Here is a 23,069-nt window from a genome sequence, read left to right as displayed (position 1 = left end):
TATTGTTTTCATTTTTAATTAAGACTAGACGTCTTTTTTCGGAATTATAATCTCTCTCTCAGGGACTGCAAGCAGTGTGATTGTCATTTAAAACACAGAGAGAGAGAGAGAGAGAGAGAGAGAGACGAAATACAAGTACCTTCCCTGTTTTAATGATTGCTCATTCACTCATTAAGAAATCATGAAAAATGCGACTGGAAAATGCACAGAAAATAGAAGCAAATAAGTCTATCATATATTATATATTTTGCCATGTTTATCTAAATTAAAGTAAATCTTTTTAATTTTTTAAAATTTTTATTCAACTTACTAAAGGGAAACTACTCATCCATGATCCTTGAAAGGATCATGGATCATCCATGATCCTTTCAAGTGTTTTCAGGGTTGAATCATGATTTCATATTATATGTGTTTCCTCTGATCACCATCAGAATGGTCATCAGAGGAAACTTGAAAATAGAGTGTTCGGAGATGCAAAATTGCATAAGCAAAGTGGACACTAGATCCAGCATTATTTGAAAGTGGAATGTAGAAACTATGAAAGTTTCGTAAGTTGACCAGAGCTTACGGGAATACATTCTCTAGCATTCACGAGTTGTCTTAGTGTGGGCTACTTAAAAGACATAGCAACTCCCAGCATCTATATATTCGCCTTTTATTAGTCCATTGAAACCTTATAAAATGGACTAATAAAAGGCGAATATATAAACGATTGGGCGTTGCCTATGTCTTTTAAGTTGTCCGCAGTAAGGCAACTCATGAATGCCAGGAAGAGCATTCCCATAGGCTCTCTGGTCAACTTACCTTATGAAGCTTTCATAGTTTCTACATTCGGCTTTGAAATGATGCTGGATCCAATATCCACTTTGCATAGGTAGTTTTAAATTAACCCTTTGATAAAATTTAAATTTACGATGTCTGTGAGAGAAGTCGCGCGATTGCTTCGAATACTCTCAAAGACAGTGTTGCATGTTATTAAACGGAGTATTCAAAAATGGCAGAAAGAGCCCCCTTCGGTATCTCTCTCTCTCTCTCTCTTTCTCTCTTCCACCTTCGTTTGTGCTTATTATTATATACGATATTATATTCAAATTCATATTTATTTTGCAGTTCCATGCACTATGAGACTACTTTATGTAACAGATATACAGTTATTTAAGTAAATTAGATCACTAGTCATTTTTAACATTCCATACTGTTTTATACTCATTAATACATTCTTCAATGGGGACATTAATGTGAAATTAGTGACTTGAACAGTTTTACACGAAAGTTTGAATTTGAAATCTAGTACCCGAACTTTAAGAATGAACTTATGATTACACATGCCAAGAATGGCACTTGTAGTGACCACAAGTATGGAGATTTAGTGTCGGGAAAGTTACTAATAAAGCAATTTTACAAATAGACACATCAAAGGTAGAAAATGATAACGAGTTTCGCACTTACGCATATTATATATCACTGTCATTTTTGATAACCTCTCTCTCTCTCTCTCTCTCTCTCTCTCTCTCTCTCTCTCTCTCTCTCTCTCTCTTTCTTTCTCTCTCTCTCTTACTTTGCATCCACCTGTCGAATGTAATTTGCGATGCAAGTGCCTCAGATTCGTTCTTCCATCGTTTCGCGATAATACACGAAATCCGCAACAATAGCAGACGAATGTATTATTTAAAAATTATCTTCCTAATGGAAGAAGTAGAAAAATAAGAAATAATACTTTAATATTCTTTCCAGGATCATTAAGAATCCAAAATTCTCGAGATGTCTACATAATGAACATGTGAATTGTTCTTCTTTGTTATAACCTAAATGACATTTAGTTTCATCGAGGCTAAATGATAATTACCTGTATTGATAATTCAATTAACGATATTGAATGGTATTGAAGGCATCTAACGATGCCTTAGAGTAGAGGCTTGTAAATGTTTCTTCGCATCCCTTCTCTTAGCTGATATATTAGCGTCCACGTAGTTGAGATTTCTTTGTTTTCATTTGTTCACTTTCATCTCTCTCTCTCTCTCGCTCCCTCCGTTTGGAAATTCCAATTTTTCCCTATATGTGGTTTCGATCTCAAGAATGCACAAAATTTAAAGAAATAAAAAATAAATCTTAATCCAATTTCTTTTCCGAAAGGAGTGTACTGAACTTTATTAGGAACCAGTAAAAATAAAAAAAAATTAAGTACTAAAATGCGTAGTCTGGCTTGCTAATTTACTCAACAAGAAGGTTAAGCTTCAATTATTCTCTTTGCTGCCTCTCACATAATTAAATAAGGTTTTTTTTTTTTTTTTTTTTTTTAGGTGACGTAATGAAGAAAGTACGGCATTTGTTTTGTATGTTTAATGTTTCCCATTCTCCTTAATGAATGAAGCGACATCTTGGCACGTTACGGCCAACAAGTAACTTCGCTTGAAATAACTCAAATATTCTGATAGGAGAGTTACACTTTTCTAAATATGTTTGCTATATCGACTGAGTACATTTCCAGCCATTTTACTGTATTGATGATAATAAAATTTCAACTTTTGAAAGAGAAACTCCTCCTCCTCCTGCATATGACACTAACTAACGAATCTTGCCAAGGGCATGATCCACACATTTCAATTTCATTTAGCTAAAGATCTTGCACTGAAAAATCATTACATAGATTCAAATGGTAGAAAGAATTTAAACTCACGTAGTCCCGACCGAACAGCTGCAAAAGCTGTAATGTTATGTTTTTATTTATTTATTTTTTATGCAAATTTGAAATGTACAAAGCCCACTCATAAGGTTTCTGAATTTATATTTTTCTCTCCCATTATAATTTTAATTCTATGCTTTAATAAATACTTTTATCTGTCTGTTCTACTAAATTAATAAAACTGATATACGAATCACTTACGTTTAATGCTGAAATGATTGATGTTTATATTGTTTATATGAGTCATCAGAATCGTCTAATTCAAGTAATTTTACTTTATGAAATTTGAACGTAGTCCTGATGTATTTGTTGTCATTTTATTAGAAAGAGAAATCATAAAAAGACACTGGTTAGCAAATACCATTCAGAGAATTGTACTTGTTCGGTCAGAATGTTGTGAATGAGAGAAGTGCCCTTCACTTGCCGCGAAGAAAATTCACGGCAAGAGACATTACTCTCTCTAAGACCAATTTCGTTCCAGAGGGCTGCTAGGAATCGATCACGCGATACGGCGTTAAGCTGTTGAGGCCATTTCAGCTACAAAGACTGATAAATGATTGTCTGCCAGATTCCGTACTTCAATAAGAAACTGTGTGACGACAACTTTATGAGCTTGGCAAGATCAATAGCAGTTGTCGAAATGTTCCGAACAAATCATCATTGAGTTGATGTGTGCTTAAAACTGTTAGCCAGTCTCGAACTGTTCATTAAACTGATTATCTGGGATGAACAGTGAGAGAACAGTTCAACTCTGAGCAAGCGCATAAAGCCACACCATCAACGCCTCTTTCTCTCTCTCTCTCTCTCTCTCTCTCTCTCTCTCTCTCTCTCTCTCAGTGGTCCGCGTTCTTTGTGAACACTATCTGACGCTATTCAATAAAATTCTTATGCAGTGCTTCCTTAAAAAGACAGTGTTAGACTACCTGCAGTAGACCAGACACATGAAAAAAGCAAGAATCCAGAGCTGGAGCAGTCCCTTTACTTAACCATTAAAGACACAGTCAGACATGTCGCCATCTAACTAGCAGTTACCTAGTCGCTTCGCCAATGTTGAGAATTTTGCGCTTTAGGAAATAGGACTTAGTATGATAAAGAGATCGAATAATAGATGGCAATACCTTATATGTTGAAAAACGTTTTATTATAATTTTATGACTTTCAAATTAAAGAAGATTAAAACATCAAAACGTTTAGGTCACTCTTCTTATATCAATAGTTTAATTTCACAAACTTAGAGATATATTTATTCTCTATCTCTCTTTCCACACACACACACACACACACACACAAACCAGCCTGGGTTGGCAGAGTGGTTAGCGTGTCCGCTCTCCAGCCAAGAGGCTGCCGGTTCGAATCTGCGCCATAAAAACTCAAAATCCAATCAAACACACACAAAGATCACAAACTGTGAAAGAAAATCTTCCTTTTCTTCCCCCCCCCACCCCTTCAGAACCTGCATACACCGCAGCCAGTTTATATGTTAACGTAATATTTCATTTAACGACTTCACTGGAGTAACTCGTTAGTAGCGACACCTGCGGCAGAAAAGAAATAACGCACTCGGCTCTCGACAGAGAACCGAACAGCGCACATTCCAAACTTCGATTTCACCGGAGTAAGACGGCGACTATCGTTCTGCTGTTCTGTCAAATGAGGATAACAAAACTTACGTGCGTAAAATGGTGCCCAAAGCGTTTATCGAACATCTAAAACACGTACAGACAAAACTTATGGTGAACTTACTTGAAATGATAATTTTTGAAAGAAAATTAAATACAGTAGAAAATAGAGTAATAATTCCGGATAGCATTGGTTCGTTTATAATTATAAAAGCAACATGCTATTTACTCAGATAACCAATGAGGAGATGAATTTCGACGAGGACGAAGACGATCCTTTCCATTTGTACTCGCCCACCAACACAGTTATGAGTTTCAAAGAAAATCGAACAAACTGGACGAACGCAGAAAATAACTTGCCGAGTTATCTAACTTTTAACGGTGACTCTCTTAGAGAAGTCGCACTTTATGGACTTCTATTTGTGCTAGCAGCAGCCGGTAATGTTCCTGTTTTCATGTCTTTAATTCGAAACAGACACAGAAAGTCACGCATCAATTTGCTGATCATGCATCTGGCTATCGCGGATTTAATTGTTACGTTTATAATGATTCCACTAGAGATATTTTGGAGAATCACGGTGGAATGGACTGCAGGTAACGCAGCATGTAAGGTGATGCTGTTTTTAAGAGCTTTTGGACCATATTTGTCTTCAATGGTATTAGTCTGCATTAGTCTCGATCGCTATTTTGCTATATTGCATCCTCTTAAAGTGAATGATGCTCAACGTAGGAGTAAGATCAATCTCATCATTGCCTGGATTGTTAGCCTAATTTGTAGTTTTCCCCAGGTAAGCTACTGCATATATCTCTTATAATAACGTAGAAAAACAGTAAAAATGAATTCGCGAGCTTATTAGATTTCAGTTTTAGTAGTTATCTGCGGAATACTTCAGTTTAGTTAGAAGTTATGCTTCACCGGAGAAAATCTTTGGTATTAACACCAAATTCATGTTTTGGATTATTTCAAGAAATAATGTTCTATTCATTTTGTCCTAATGAGTGTGTTGACATAATTAATAACATGGTAATTTTAATAGTTTTCTGTTAAATTAGTTAGTTATTAAATATGTTATAATAACATAATATTCATCCTAAGTTTGACGTAGTATACTAATATAATATTTACGACATTACGTATAACTTTAACGTAAATACTTCATTTTTGCAAAGTTATCTCTTTCAATGACGTTATTTGTTATATTAATATTTATGTAAATGAAGTGATTATAAGATGAAAATGAACTGAAGGCACAATACTACTTACTAGCAATCCAATTACTGCATCTGATTCAGAAGATTAATTACCGAAAACGTGCTAACGTCGATATACTGCAAATAAACAACAGACTAGATGTTGACATTTAAAATCGGTATCAACATATCATAAACAGTAGATTTCTATAAAAGAATTATTCAGAGTGATAGAAACAAATCTGGTTGTAATGCATTTTTTTTTTTTTTTATCAGGTTCCAGTTCCCCAATAGTAATGGAACAGGAAACCAATACCTTGCTATGAATGGCCGTATGTTAAATTGGTAATTCAAAATGCACAAATGCAAAAAGTAAAACTGAATGACCAATCGAATGTGACTCATCTTGTTTGCAGTTAATGAGCGATGAATTGCATTATTTTATAAAATAAATTCTGCAGCGCCTTTGGTTATGCAAAAAAAAGTAGAAAGATCTCCTTTTAGACCAACCTTTTTTTTCTAAATCCATAAGCAGTTTTCTCTACCCTTAGACATCATCAGATAGTTCAGTTTAACTCTATTAACTTATTTATTTAACTTATTTAACCTGTGACAGAAACCTCTTCCATTTCGCATTTCTTACTCATGCGGTTATTACTGAAGGGTACCTATCTATCTCTCCCTTCCGTCTGATTCAGAGGGGTGGTTCACCTCCTAATGGGAAGTCACTGCGAAATAATGCAGCCGGCACGCCACTCCTCTGCTGGAAGTATTCATGACTGTAGTCCGTGTGTATTCAGGATCGGTTTGCCTGCTTGAGGGATGAAAAAGCCCCAGCTAAACTGGGGAAAAACCCTACTGCCCGCGCCCAACACCGGCTAACTTGGCTATGGCTGAGGAAGATCCTTGAGCTGAGTAGCTCAAGGATCTTCTTCAGACAGATGATTTGATAATAACATGTTTTTATAAAATCTGAAAACTCTCGTGTCTAACGGGAATCGAACCTAGGACACTCCTTTCCCCAAGCATATGGTTGCGAAGCGCACAACCACTAGGCTAACCGCGCGGACACTGAAAGGTACAGTGTGAGTTATATACAGTTTGTATTGATTTAGAGGTTTAAAATACGAATTATTACGAGAAAAAAAAAGAAAACACTTTGCATGGCCAGCCCTTAAAACCAACTAGTTTCTGAAACTTAGACGCTGAAAACGGACTTACAGAAAGTGCTTTTAGCACGCAGGTAGAATCAAACATGCAAAAATCTTTTTGTTAGCACGAATGTGTTACTTACTCACTGGACTCTTTCATGTCCGCATGATTCCTGACTCACGAGTTATTGATAATATCGGAGAAAAAGATAAAATAAATAATTATTTCTCTTCTAATTCCACTTTGAAATCGAAATCGACAAAAAAAGTTAATTCTGTTATTAGGCTTGAAGCCTAATACATTGATCATATGACCGAAAACATTTTTTATCAAATCATCTGCCTGTCTCAAGCATCCACTTTTCTTACTTCTCTTTGCGAGAATCTTAAATTGCCAATTACTGCACGACATGCGATTTCATCAATATGAAAAACATTTGCTTAGTAAATTACTTTTTGTTTGCTAAATTATCCTCTGTATAAGTGCCTCCGTAGCGCAATGACGGTACGTTGCGCCCTTCGATTAGAAAAGGCCTAGGTTCGATTCTCGTCATGAAGGGAGGAATCTTTATATGGACTTTTTCAATTGAAGATGAGTTAGCCGATCTCGTACGGAGGTAGCAGGGTTTTTTTCTCCCGGAAACTCGGGTTTTCATTACGCATACAGACAAATAGGCCCTTCAGAACACACGCAATTTACAGACAAAAAATACTAGTGGTAGTGGTTGTGGGCAGTAGATGGCGTTGATGCAAGTGATTGGTAGTAGACGTTCTGTGTAGTAGTGAAGACGGAGAGTTGTACAGTGGTGTCCTCCGTGATGAGTCTTTGGACTCCTTGGAGGTGTCACGAATAATAATAATCAGGGACGGCTCATGCATAGGCACTGTGGAACTGAAGCACCCTCAATTTTTCTCGATATATAAATATATTTATTAATTTATTTACATTTGCTTGTAATATTTAATTTTATCATCAACAATCCAATACAATTCTCTTATTTTGTAAAAAAATAATAAAAATCCATCTTGTAGCACTGTGTTTACCACAGTGTCATATTGCTAGTATTTGTTACACGCGCAAGCATACGCACGTCATTGTGAGATGAGAGCTATTAGCATAATGCGGCACTGTCGGTCGTGCAGTTCCACAGTTGTTTATATGCAGTTTTCCCCAGTAGTAGAGTGTTCACAGTGCTTATCGCGTTTACTCCGTCTCTTTAAATATTTGGACATTACAATTAAAGACATAACATTTGTTATAGATTTTATTTTAGAACATTATTGCGGTTGTGATAATGGATTTTATTTTTAAGTAATTTTGAATTATACTAAAGTGCATAATTTTATCGATAATAAACAATATTTTTTCATGAAACAAAACAAGAAGAATATATTTTATTTTTAAGAATTATACCAAACTGTATAATTTTATCGATAATAAACAATATTTTTTCATGTTTAATTTTTTTTTAAATTTTTACCAAATTTTGATATTTTATCCAAACATATATACAATGTACTTACAGTGCGTATGTGTATTTTGAAAGTTGCAGCACCCTCACGATTTCAAGCCACGAGTTGCCACTGATAATAATAATATCCTACCTCGGAAATCAAACTGACCTAATTTAAATTAAGTGTGGTGCACTATTTTGTATAAAGTTGCACATATTTGTTTTTCTCTAATAGCATTTGGTACATCCTTTTATAAGTAATCCTTTCATCTCAAACTTTGAAGTGGGATTTGAGAAAGATCATCTTACGTTCTCTAAATGTATTCAAATAAAACAGACTTTCAATTCAATCTAAATAATCACATACAAGAAATTGGAGAGGTTGAAATATGAACTGGAAGGCAGATGATGTATTTAAAGGTTTATTTGATATTTAACATGCGCTATTCAGACGGAATGTAGCCATGATAATTTCTTGCGCAGTTTATGTTTCAGTGAAGTGAACATCTTACGGTATTACAAGTTCCAATTTCATAAACGTTAATGTAGAGTGAAACATGACTATTCCGCATTCAAATGTTGGGATCTAGATACATTCTCTAAACGAATGTTCATGTGGAATATTTTCCAAGTGTTTTGATTTATACCAAGAATATAATTCCATTTAAAGAAACACGTTGTTCAAATACAGGATCCAAGATTTTTTTTTTTTTTAGTGAACGCTAGAAGAATATTAGGAACGTTTTTATGCTTCATCCAAAACCATTTGTTACTAAATTCAGCTAATGAAATATTGCTGTTGTGAATAATACGGGACTATTTAGTTTCTTCTGGAAGAGAAGTAAATGTGGCGGGTCTGCAGAAGAATTTGGAGTTTAATAATCTCGGTATTTTGTGAGACATCTGAAAATAAGTGCGAGTCCTTTATTATACAATAGGTAGGTTGCGTACTGCGTCCATATGCTGATTTAAATACTGACTAGCTGCAAACAGAAGAGATAAAACTGGGAGTGTTGGTGTGGTGTATATATATATATATATCCTATTTCCTCAGCCATGCGGCTGGTGGGGGTAGCTTTATGCTACCATACTAGGGAGATGATTATGAGAAAGGTGATTTCCCGTTGCCTTCCTTGCGGTACTATATCTTATGACTGCAGCTGTGTGTTCGTGTGTTCATGGGACGGTTCATGTCCATGCCTGCTTTGAGGGGTGAAAAACCCAGTTAATGGGGTTAAAAACCTTCCACCTTCGTATGAGATCCGTTAACTCACCTTTAGTCGAAAGAGACTAGATAAAGGTTCCTCATGTCGTTGACTTGAATCGAACAGAGGTCATAGATAGATATAGATATAATTATTTTGTTGTTGTTGTTGTTGTTACTGCTATTGTTTCATCATACTGCAAAACAACAGCAGCTCAAAACATAATACTCTAGCTGTATTAATATGTCGACAATCAACATATCTGAGGATCGTCATATAGAAAAGGCAGCTCATCTTGCCTCTCACTGTTTCTAAAATAGACAAACGTCTCTTCACAGAGTTCAAAACATTGCATTCTCCTCTTTTATCTAAAAAAATAGCATATCTGAGCACATACTGAGATATATTTGTAGTGTTTTGGGAAAAATAAAATTCATGAACTTCACTAATTAAATAACAGGATGCACCATTTGTGTAAACTTGAGGCTTACACAAATGCGGACATCTCATTCGATAATGAGTTAGTTCTCGTACATTTTGGGCAGCCATTTGATTTGAATAAAGTCGATTTTCCTGGTTTAAAGTATATTTAATCTTACAAGAAAAAGAAATGAAATGGAAAGTCAATCACTGTAAAATGATGCTCAAGTTTGTCTTTTGTGGTTACAGGTTTTTCGTTAGTGATTTCCTCACAGTCGCAATGCGTGCCTTCCGATTTAATTACGACTAAAATATATTTCATCGAAAGACTGCCGAATAGAAATTAGTAAAATATATGTAGAAAGAAAATCTTATTAGCTTAAAAATTCATAAAATATAGAAAAGAAAGCGGGAAAACTTCATTAATATAAACGTGTAAACATTGTGACAAATCAAATTAGATAACCCAATTCAGTGATGAGGATAACAATGGTCAAGTTTGATTATCTGATGATAATCTGATAAATCAGATTATCATCCTATAATCAAATGGTATCATCGAAATTTTCTTCGATTTGAGTTACATAATTACGAAACCATTTGATAATAAATAGAAACATTTCGATCAGAAGAGGTTAGTTAGTTAGTCACATGTTTATTCTCTTATGTATTTCTTTGTTATTAATTTATTTCAAATGAATCTCATCATGAGAAAAAAATCCGAATTTCCAAGTATAAATCCTCCCCACTCTAGTATGAAAACAACTAACTCGCCTTGAGCTATAAAATCCATGTTACTTTATGAAGATTTTATAGACGTCATAGATGCCCTTATAACCAGTGGAGGTTTTCTCTGATGGTGGAGCTCCTTGTAAACTGAATGTATGAAAAATTTTTTATTCATTGTATATTTCCTATCTGATATTCTTGAAAAATGTTGGCAACCAAGCTTTAGAAAGACTTTAAAAAGAACCGTTATTTTTCCCTTAATAAATCTGTATTCATGACAACAACTAATGCAACAAGATTTATATGATACAGTGACGTATTACAAGTTTTATGTTTGCACTTGAATTACAAATGTTTTTAGTTTCAAAGGAAATTAAAGTTTATCAAAATCTGTCAGGAGAAACACTCTGTATGCACAAAGTAAAAAAACTGATGATAGTAGGTGCGTAAAAATTGCTGACGCAAAATGCAGTTAAAACTACACGTCTAATGAACAGCTACCCAATATGATTCATTTTATATAATTATGTGTGTATGTGTGTTATTTAATTAATATAATAATATAATATTTAATATTTAATATTAATATAAATAAATTATTGTCTCAGGAATGAAGATGCGATTTAAATATTATAAACATCTTACTGTAATTTATAGCGAAAAATCTTCTGAAATTACTGATTCAACGTCCAATAGAAGGCGTTTAATAAGCTAAAATCGAAATGCAAATTTTAAATAATCAGCATTGTTATATACTTTATATCCATTACTTGAAGTGCGTTAAGATAATCAAAGTTTCATTATGGACAGAGGTGTTAAAAAGCTCTAGCGGATTACATACTGTAGATAAGGTACTTTTTTTTTGTTCTGATAGACTGGCCTCTGTGAACAAGACTTTCCTAGATTAAAGAAGACAGAGAAAATTAAGAATTAGAGAATCAGAGAAAGCGCCATTGTATATAAGTAGCCCTGATTATGTTTAAAATCAAATAATAAATTGATTTTATTCTTGAATATGTTTTATGAAATTATCTCTTTTTTTTATTATCTCTTTCTAAGGTCCTTACTGCATTGTCATTGCCAGCATCCATGTAAGTGGTCGACTATAGAGGTATATATTTTTGCATTTTATACCAGTAGGTTAGGTGGGTTGACAGAGATATGCACGTGGTTATGTTTCATTACACCTAGTCTATTGCTATATAATGCAAAGAGATAACCATATGCATATCTCTGTCAACCCCCCTAACCTACTGGTATAAAATGCAAAAATATATACTTCTATAGTCGACTACTTATATGGATGCTGGCAATCACAATGCAGTAAGGACCTTAGAAAGAGATAATAAAAAAGAGATAATTTTATGGAACATATTCAAGAATAAAATCAATACATACTAGATGGGATATACGATTCGAATCAGAATCAATTTCCAAACAGATAGGATTAATCATTGAATGCTTTGTTTTCCATTATGCGTAAGTTCGTAAACGACTTTTGAATCCGATGGTAGACAACCATTGTGTTTCTTGCACAATGGTTGTCTTGCGTCATTTAGTTGAAAATAAAATCTATCGTGTTTGATGTGTAAGAGTAGGTTTTACAATTACTTATAATCCTTAACTCGCTCAGAGTACCATCTGCGCTCTATGTTTCCAGACTCTCATGTCGTGTGTAATATACACCCACGAGAGTCTGGATAAAGGTTATCAAAAAGTGATTTTTAGAATGTTTTGACGGAACTTTGATATGGCTGAGATTAGATGAATCACTTATTGGGTCAAGTTTCAATTCATCGTCTCCTTATTCCAGTACCACAGTTTCAGCAATTTAATAGAGTTTTCAAGTAAAACTTCGCTAAAATGTATATAAAAAATTATAAACAGAAAAGCAAAGTAAAATCGTTGTGGAAACCCAAAACTCGGTGTTTTTATTTCCATAGACGAAAAGGAAGTAATCTTAGAAAGCATTATGTTGGTAAAACTCTTCTAAAAATGGAAAATTATTCATTAGTGAATTAGAACAGCAAGTCTAAAAATTCCATTGTAATCAGATGACTAGGAAAAAAGAGGGAAAAAGAAACCCAATCATCGAACAGATAGCAACGTTCCTTTCTGAGAAGAAGAATGGCAGAAAGAGGTAATCCCATATATGCCATAATGCAAGACTGTTTTTCGAAAACTTGCACTTTTCATCATATCCCGATGCAGAAATAGAACCTTAATTTTTATTTATTTTTTAATTTTACGTAAGTAAAATTTTACTCGGAAAGATTTTCTTAAATTGAAATACTTGTTTTGTAATTGTCTGTACGGTATCCCTATAAATGTGGCTTAAGTTTAATGTCTAGAATGTTGGAATGAAATGGCTCCGGTATACTTTGACAAAACAAAGTTTATCTCATAATATTTTATTTATTGATTCTTCATTGACTAAAAGAAAAATACTTATATTTCATTTTGAAATAAATATAGGATGGGATAATGAATAATATGAAGTACGTCTTCAATAAGACGTACATTCTATTCTGTCCTATCTTTTTGATTTGATGCTTGGCTTAATGACAAAGCAAAATAACTTGGCTTCTTTGAAAATTGATTGCTTCTTATGATATAGCGGTTAATCTTATCTGCATAGTGCATCTTGGTTCTCGACTGCGTGTATTATTCTGGCGATTTGCCTGCGTTGCGGTGTAAAAAATCCTGTTACTTCTGCGTGAGACCAGAACATTCACCTTACGTGGAAAAGCACTGATAAGCCTTTAAATGTGAAGAAAATGAAATCCGTTTTAACGACTTATCTGTAAACGGCTAAAATTGAAGGTGATAAGACAAAAAGGTGTGGTTATTATGAAATGAACTTTCCACGAAAATTATTTAAAGGTTTTATTCCAAGAAGTGACTGCACCTAAGTTTTCTGAGATTTTAAAAACTTATTTACCGAATATATGTAAATCGTGGGGGTGGTCCTAATGCAAAATTAAGTCCGTGTAAATCGGTTCGAATATAAATTAATTAGAAAATTATGTCTTTATCTTAATGACTGTTATGATAAGAGTAAATTATTCTCTCTCATGTATATTAATAAATAAAATAGTATAATAAAACAATAGAAGCCTATTGAATTTGAGAACGCAAGGAAAATGGGATAATTTATGCATGCCACAACATATCATATTTCCAATGATCGATGCATTTTACTTAATACTACGCGCCGGCTGAAATCACTTTTGCAGGAGGCGAATACTGGTTAGCAAACTTTCAAGAAATTCCCTACTGACAGCGATTTTAATACATTCTTATTCGTCTCATTAGACAGAAACACATTAGAGATCCTTCGTGGATCTCTAAGACTTTAGATAAACTTCTTCATAAATAATGTTGGCGTCAATACTGTATTATTACAAATCTGAACACGTTCATTCCTAATTTTAAAATTAAATATAAACAATGTCTGATGTAAACCTTAGATCCCATTTTAAAGTATAATAAACTTCTGACATCAGAGAGTTTACTGTTCATTTTATTCGCTTTTTTCAGCGTTTTTGAAAACTTTGCTAAAAATGTTTTGTTTTGGAAAGATTAATCTGCAGTAGGCTTATTATATTCGATTTTTCTTAATTGCATTATAATGCAAAAGCAATACACTTCTTATCAGTTTCCATAGGCTTGACCTCGATTGCTTAAACATTCAAAGAAGGAAAAGTAGAGGATGATCTTTGCGATATTATTTGCATTTGTGTACTTGCTAAGATAAGAACTCCACCCATAACATCTGGGTAGCTGCATACCTTTGACGTTAATTACGTTGGCGTGCAAAAATATTGATTTGATGGGGAGGATAAATGATTGTCTGAATAGTTAATTTAGTCACAGTGACAAGTGAAAGTAGAGAATGAAGAAGAAATATCAGATGCATGCATTAGGAACCATTAACTACAAATTTTCTGATGCGTGCGTCAATGCTACGTATAAATCTGCAGAATGTGTTAAAGTAAGAACTCAAAACTTCATTAAACAAATCATATCTTAAATATTACTAATAAAGAAATGACTGCATACAGTGATAGCTGTATGGCACATATTTGTAGCTTCCGTTGTATATATGTATTATTTATGTAGGTAATGTATTTATGTAGGTAATGTATATAAATACATTACCTACATTAGTCTAAGACAATGACAAAAGACGAGTATTAAACGCATACAATGTAAAGTAGACGAAGTTTTTCATTCCAGTTTAAGAACTGGAATATCATCATATTCTCCTAATTATGAAGCACTGGCCAATGAAATGCAATGCCAAAGATCACACTAACTTACATATATATATATATATATATATATTTAAATTTTTATATAATGTAAACTTTTAAGTAATAAAACATTTGATTATAATGTAAACTTTGTATGTATTCATTTAACAAAAGAATTCAAAACATTTGCTTGAAAAAATAGATGGTGCCCGTCGCCCTACCGGTATTTTAGAATGTGCTCTAGGAAACAAAAAGTTTGGAAACCCCTGGTCTAAGAGTTACATTTAATTCACCTCCAACGTATGACCTTTAAACATCTAAACCACCAAAATGTATTTAAAACTGCGTTGTTATTCAGTTATTGTCTACAGTCGATATAACAATAATCTAACATTTCAATCGGGACTGTTGTTAGAATTATGACTGAAACAAATCAGACTTATTACATAGGTTTATTATGTCTCTTAATTTGAATGCGTTCTCTGCTAATTTCTCAGTTTTGACAGAAGAAAAATTAAAGTTTCTGCCAATAAAAGTCCTTCCGCCACCGACCGAATGAAAGAATCTAACTAACTTTTATTTAAAAGTTCTTCGTATTCTATACGTAATTCGAACTCACTTCCATCCCAAGGACATCATGGACGCCGATTGTTAATTGAACGGAAAATTAGTTCAGGCTTAATGAGAGAGATGATAGAAATTATATTTCAGATAATTCTTGTTATAATGAAGAGGTTGTATTGTTAAATACGTTGTTTATTTCGCGAGAAATTTCATTACTTAAGTATAAAATGTTCCGGTTATAATACAAATAAAAACGTACTTAATCCAGTTAATTTTTGTTTACTTCTTTATAAATCTTTTTTTATAAATCTTTATAATAATATTTGCAGCGTAAGACATAAATATTGAAAATAGCAAAATGAAAATCCCTTTCTAAAAAATGCTTCGGACAACTCAAATAAAACACAGTACCTTCCCTCTGATCTTTGGTAAAGATTTTGGTTAGACATTCATTTGGAGTAGATAATCTATTAAATTTATTATAATAACTTTCATAACTCCATTAATGACGATATCGCTTGGCCAAAAGATATGATTGGTTTCCGTAAATAATGTTTGTAACACAATGAATATGTCGCGAAGATTCGCATGACAGTATATTTTGCCTACTCCAATTCATCATTATTAATTCGTTTACTGTCAGTGTAGTGGGAACACATATCATGTGACTTGACAGCTAACGATAACTGAGAGAAACTAAAACTCTCAAAGACAGACAAAAAATATCAGATGACAAAATAGTTAATAATGAAAAACTACTACTTCTCAAGCAGAAAACAAGTAATGAAATCTTTATGATTCTACGTACAAAAAAGTAGTTGCTGATAACGCGAGATTGCTTTCACAGTATTTTTAACGAACTGCAATTTTGCGACATCTTGTCTAACAAAAAAGCTGCGATCCATCACCTAATTATAAACAACGTTTGCAGCACTTCCTGGTTCTAAAGACAGTTATTTCTATTTCTTGTTTGTTGTTGATGGTCACCAAATGTTTACAAAACATTTAAAATTTCTGAATACGAGCACACAACAAAACTTATGTTATTCAATGAAAGCTATATTACACAATTTATTAAACGAATAAAATTTTACTTCTTTATATAAAACTTTAAGGAAAATGCATTTAATAAAATCTTCATTTGTATTTCTGTATCTAGTAAATCGATATTTATACTAAGACCGCAACAATACAAAGCTTCAACCACATTTACTAGGAATTACCTTGCACTGCTTCAGATTTTCTATTTTGTTTATTTATTTTAAATATAAACAAACGTAAATATGCTAATCCTTTTTATTTCCCCAGAAGAGTAAGCGATTCCATGACAGTAAACGAAACAAAAGAATATGCGGTTCCATTTAGCATTAGCTTTTCAAAACGAGTAGCAGCCGCCCACAAACCCCCTTAGGTAATCCATCTCTTGGTCCCTACACTGTACATTATTTTCTGAAATAATGTGTATTGTTAACTTTTTGAATTATGGGATTAAAAACCCGAGTTTCCGAGAGGAAGAAAAAACCAACACTATATCCTCTTACTAAAGATTCCTGAACTCAGCAAATAGATTCCTGAACTCGAAAACAGCTTAGGAAACGTCTCCAGTCGTTGTGTCTAGAATCGACCTTAGAACGACCTTTATTCGAATGCCCTGGCGATATGGATATAAGCACGATTTCCACATAGCTACATTGCCTTCAATATACGGATATAGTCTAATACGTTATATTAAAATATAGAATATATTAAAATTCTGATGTAGTATTATTCTAATCCCGAATAAGGAATATTAAGAATATAGCTTCAAAAACTGTAAACTGAAAGAAAGCAAAAAAAAGAGTATTATTCCAAATGAAAATTTTAAGTACAAAGGTATAATGTCTCAGAAGTATCAGAGAACCGATACTTCTGAGACAATAATAATAATTGCTATTGTATAAATTTAAGCAGCGAACGTTATTGCGTAGATATATTTACTTCACAAAAGTAAAAACTATTGGGTGTTAAGCTGATAATCGCATTAGTAAATTGCGCAACTGCTGAAAGAAAATAAGTATGTTTAGATCTCTCTTCAATAAGAGGGAGATCTAAACATAGATTTCCTAAAATATTAGAGTTACTTACTTTAGTAAATGTCCTATGTATCCCTTTGAAAATTACGTTTTCATCCGTAGTGTAATTGCCATCTGATGCTATGCCATGCATTAGTCCAGTTTCTGACCAGACGAACTTTCTAAGCCTTTGTTCTTTTCTAAGCCCCAACCATAATATTATACTATAATGTACTGTATGGTGTTAGCATTAAAAGATAGTGGCAGTTGTCTAGCCGCCGTAAATCTTCTCTGAATGTCAAATCATATTATTGACAGTGCTGGACAAGCTATCTGTGATTGGCCTAGGGTGGGGATTAACTGTCACTAAGTTAAAGTTAAAATGCCTCACCTATATCCTCTGACAATAGTAAGTAAGAGAGGATTTATGTTGTTATTTATTTATTAATTTCTAGGGATAACCCGCTTCTGCAACTACACATTTCCTATCTGAATCCAAACTTGTTATTGTAGAAAACTATTTTTTCTAAGTCTTTTACAAATCTAATTTTGAATATGCATTACTGAACTTCGCAAAATTAATTTATTCCTCTCAATGTTAGAATGAACGTGATCAATAATTATAGACATGTAGAAATATTTTAAGAGATAATCGCATGATGTATTTTAATTAGAAATGAATGCCATAGGAATTAGACATAGCTGTTTCATTATCATATGATTTCCAAGGTTCATACCTTTACACTTATTAGAATGGAAATGAGAGTCATTATCGTTTTCCCACATTTATAGCCAATTCAAATCTCCCTGATAGTTGAGCATCTACGATTTCCTTGACCAACAATTACCATGCAAAACAAATGTCTTTGCAGATGACACTGTTTATTTTCACTGCACGGTCTGCAAATGAAATGCATAGTTCAGTAAATATGTTCGTATATCTAAAAATAGAGAAAACTAGTTCGATTCTAATGCAGTTTTCATAGTTAGATGAAATAAGCAAAAATATATTTTTTTTATCCATCAATGAATTATAAAGCTAATCTAAACTTCAGTATGCATGCTAATTAAAAATATAGCATATTTAGGATTAGAAATTAATAAAAGCCTGATCTGAATGCAATAGAACATGTTATGTACTATCTCAATTTTCATCTTAAAACGATTCTTAACTGTGACAATGTTACTAACATAATTCTCGTGGATATGAATTGTTATCAGCATTGTAATCCATGTGGGCCAGAATTTATTACACCGCATTCATGGCTCTTATTTATCTACAAAATAAATTAGTATGCATTGTTACTATTAACATACCTAAAGAGACTAAAAATGGAGCATACCTTTACACTTATTAGAATGGAAATGACAGTCATTATCGTTTTCCCACATTTATAGCCAATTCAAATCTCCCTGCTGATGCTGCCTACGTTCAAATCCCCCTGCAGACGGACAACGGGCAATACCAGTATTGCCCGTTGTCCGTCAAATACCCACCTATCGAAGCCAATAGTTTATATTCCAAATCCATACTCGACAGTTATGCAACATTCTTTCATGTAGTTTCCTATCAAATGCCTCAGAAAAGTTCAACAGTATCATCTCTCTTTCAATGTATCATAGAGTATCGCGTCTCTTTATATAACTCAGCCGTAACATTATTATAAAATGAGAGCAAATTGTTCATGATCTTCCTTTAATAAACCCATGCTGTTCCTTGCAAAGTTTAACTTATCTGTCAACTCATTTCTGTATTCGTTTTTACCATTTCACAATCACTCTAGCGATAAGAAACTGGCAGATCAATAATTAGACACATCGGTCTTTTCACCACCCTTGTGCAAAAGGAATTATCATACATTCTTTCGATTCTTGTAGGATCTTTCTTGGGTTAAGACTCAAAATATACTAACATGCAATATCCTAGCCAACTCAACTAAATATTCCTACCTGCAGAATACGTGTTTATATCCCATTTATTCCTATAGCTGAATTTTTATCTAGGTTATGCAACAGTATAGAACCTTCTTCGTCCAATGCAGTGGTAGCAGTCTACACTATGTTACTTACACCACGTTATTAGCTTTTAGCGAAGTGAGCACTCCTTATTTGAACTATCGCATTTGATTGTGAAAAAGAGTACCAGCGACATTCAGTTAAGTTATTCCTCTATATTCATCGTTTCCCTTACTTTTTTATAACAATAAAATTATTTTGGCTTGCCTTTAACCCCTTTAGACTACGTGGTATGAGAGCAAAGCTTGAATGGTAATGTGTGTGTTTCGGGAAAGCAGTTTGCTACCGCTAACTATTACCAGTAACACTTACCGATGAATTATATCCAATTAAGATGATCATTGAAAACCTTTCATGAACAGGTTTACAAGGAAGATTTCTTCCAGAAATGGTTACACGCCGATAATAGTAGTTTATCGTGTGTCCTCTACTCCAACACTCATTTGCCTGAATGCAATCCTATTGAGCATTTCCTGGAAGTGGAAGAATTACTTACACGTTAGAGAATGAGATGCCAAAAGTTTGTTCCGAATTTGTTTCATATCCGTAATATTTAATATTTGGTATGAAATAAAAATGTCATAAAAATGACAAATAATTGGTAACTAATAATTCTATCCCTATTGTTTCCCACGTTTACCATCTTTTTGGGTGGGGTCTTACTTGTATCCATGTTTATTTATTTTTTTATGTCCGCGCGGTTAGCCTAATGGCTATGCGCTTCGCAACCATATGCCTGGGGAAGGAGTGTCCTAGGTTCGATTCCCGTTGACGACGCGAGGAGCTTAAGGATCTGCCATAGCCAAGTTAGTCGGTCTTGGGCGTGGACAGCAGGGTTTTTTCCACCAGTTTACCTGCGGTTTTTCATCCCGCAAGCAGGCAAACCGGTCCACTGAACACACACGGATTACAGTCAGGAATACTGACCCAGCCATAGGTCTTATTCGTCAGCTATGCTGGTTCCGGAGTCCAGATAAAATTTGGGGGACTGAGATGGTGCCGTACCTCACCGTAAAGGGGACTCACGGCCGTGTATCATCTTACGATTATTATTATTGTTATTTATTTATTTATTTATTTTCAGAGGTTTCTTATACGATTTCCGAGAAGAAAAATACATGGTTCTGAAATGGAGTAAAGAGCCAGTCGTCTTTCATGAAACCTCCTGTTTCATTCAAAGTGCTTAATTCTTGTGTCGAGATTCGCAGCCGCATCTCTTCACTTAAGCGAATAATCGCTTTTTTAAGTGCACCATGGAGGCGCTATAAAGAATAACATATGTCATTGTTTTCATCATAATGAATATTTGTGTCCGTTAATCTAAAGCTCTACGATCTCTCTCTCTCTCTCTCTCTCTCTCTCTCTCTCTCTCTCACTCACTCATTCTCTTGATTTATAAAAAAAAGAAAACGAAAAAAGAGTTGGATTCACCTGCCTGACGGAAAATGCACGCTGGGGACCGATATACATCTATAAATTCAGCTTCAAAGAAATTTTACTTTTCTTTCAGCCCAAATAAAAATAATTTTGTGCAGGAACATGTAGAGAGAGAAAAAGTCTCATGAGGGAGAGATATTGCATCAAAACTCCAAATGAAACACGTTTTGTACTAAATTTTTAAACAACTTTTAGGTGTTCCTATCCCATAAATTTAATTTTCTATAGTTAGACTACCTACATTGTTCGAGATGTTACTGGGAGAGTAATTTTTGATAAACCGAAATAAAAAAAAAAATTCCTTATGAAGTCTGTTGGGGTAGAAAATGTTGCTTATAATAATACATTTTCCATTTATGAGTACCTCCTTAAAATTTCAAACTTTGTTTAATTTTCAAGTCATTAAAATATATAATATTAATAATATAAAAAGAAAGAGGTTTAAAAATAATAACAATAAAATAAAACATAAGATAAAATCGCTACCATTGATTTTTGTATGTATAGATTTGACCGATTTTTGACAAGTTGATCAAATAGCAGTTCTTTTTATGTATTTTTCTATATGTCTTGTTATAGAAAACATGCACAATAACAGTTTGTGTGTATATTCTGTGATTTCTGATCTTCTTTATTTTGGATTCCGTGTATCACTTCTTTCCTGAAATAGAGCTTGTCTCATTTTGAAAATAGTCTGAAGCAAGATATTTCTACCTAAGAAGGGAAAAACTTTTATGAAGTAGAACGTATTTTGATTTTTTATCCAAATATCTTGTTACTCTCCTCTCTACCACCTTTAACATTAAAACCTGCGGTTTCAGACACAAAGTTACATGAGCTCAGATAAGCGTTATCGTACTCTTAATATCTGAAGACCTTTTTATAGAAATTTCTCATGTTTTCTGATAAATATTTGAAATTATATTAAATAAATATTAAATGCTATTCTCTTTACAAAAGGTTGGTTTAGACTTGGTTCTCTTTAACATCTTATTTAATTTTATTTAATTCTCATTTAATTTTAAATGAGACACTTTGTACCGAAGACATTCTCTTCTTGCATATTATGAAATTACCCTCGTTAATTGAAAACGCATAAAGGTCAGCAGGTGCACAACGACAACATATCTAGGCCAGGCAAACATCGCATATCATTTTCCTTTAATGGAAGACATTTAAATGAATTATCTACAGTTTCATGAGAGTGGTTGACTTCGCCTTATTGCATAATATAATTACATCATTAATTTTGTTTAATTAAACCAAAGCTGCTTCAGTTATAAAAGAATCGCTGAACAAGAAGAAGGAAGTGACTCGAATTGATTGAATGCTGAATGAAGACCAGTTTTCTGAATTAGAGAAATTAAAGAAAATAAACGAAATAAATTGATATGATGCTATTAAATACTGAATGAATGATAATAGATAAGACAAAACCGAATAGAATCTTGGGGAAAAAGTGATCTAGAATACTAAAAAGAAAGAGCAAAGAAGATCACAGAAAGCAGTATTTAGAGCCGAACAAAAGTATTAAGGATAGTGGCCCCCCCCTCTCTCTCTCTCTTTCTCTCTCTCCTATGTTATAGACCAATACGCTTGGATTAAAGAAAGATCATTCTCCTTTTTTTTAAACAAAAATAAGAATAACGGAAGGAGACGCGAGTCTAATCGAAATCAATATAGTACGAAATAAGAAAAGTCAGAGGCCGGACGGCTCATGAAACACGATGAAGAAAAAGACGAATAAGAACATGTTAGCAATACGATTACGTTTCTTTGTTTGAAAAGAATACAAATGTATTGCTCTTAGCAGAAGATCGAATTCTATAATGCTTCAAAAAGCTGATTTGACCTAATTTTTTATGCTTCGTTTTAGTATTTTACTCACATCCCTGTTATCCTACTGGTCTCTTCGACTTAAGATATTGATGGTTAGCTTTATAGTCCTCTGAGAAATATCTGAAAAGTCTGTTGGCGAACTGCTTAATAGAAAAATTCTCTTAAATTTAGCGATAATTACAGAATGGGATGGGGTTGATGAGTTAAATGAAAGATACCAAGAAATTATATACTTGGTTTAATCCTTTATCCAAGTGTAAGCAAACAAAGTTTGTGCTTGAAGTATTTTCAAGGCTGAGGCAACTCGTATATGGAAGCTAATTACTTCACATCACTTCCCTTAGTACCCCATAATGAAAAGCACATATCCTTGTGTACATGTATAATGCTATGCATTATGGGAAGGGTCACTACCCAGACCCGTTTCGACCTTTATTGAGGTCTCATCAGTGAG

At 33.5% G+C, this 23,069-nt stretch overlaps 1 protein-coding gene across 1 annotated transcript in view; it reads left to right on the top strand.

Annotated features, from left to right (window-relative positions):
- Positions 1-4,520: 4,520 nt before the first annotated feature.
- Positions 4,521-23,069, top strand: part of LOC150098169 (adipokinetic hormone/corazonin-related peptide receptor variant I-like) — an 83,572-nt gene continuing 65,023 nt past the window's right edge. The window contains exon 1 of the mRNA XM_090406274.1: positions 4,521-5,090. Coding sequence (XP_090262400.1) covers positions 4,521-5,090 — 570 coding nt within the window. The remainder of the gene's footprint in view (positions 5,091-23,069) is intronic.

This window comes from Typopeltis vanoorti, chromosome 16 (genome assembly GCF_054136105.1).
Source record: "Typopeltis vanoorti isolate ZY-2024b chromosome 16, IOZ_Tvanoo_1.0, whole genome shotgun sequence".
In the NCBI taxonomy this organism is placed as follows: Eukaryota; Metazoa; Arthropoda; class Arachnida; order Uropygi; family Thelyphonidae; genus Typopeltis; species Typopeltis vanoorti.
Note: the sequence above shows the minus strand (reverse complement) of the source record. Positions and strands in the feature narration are given on the sequence as shown.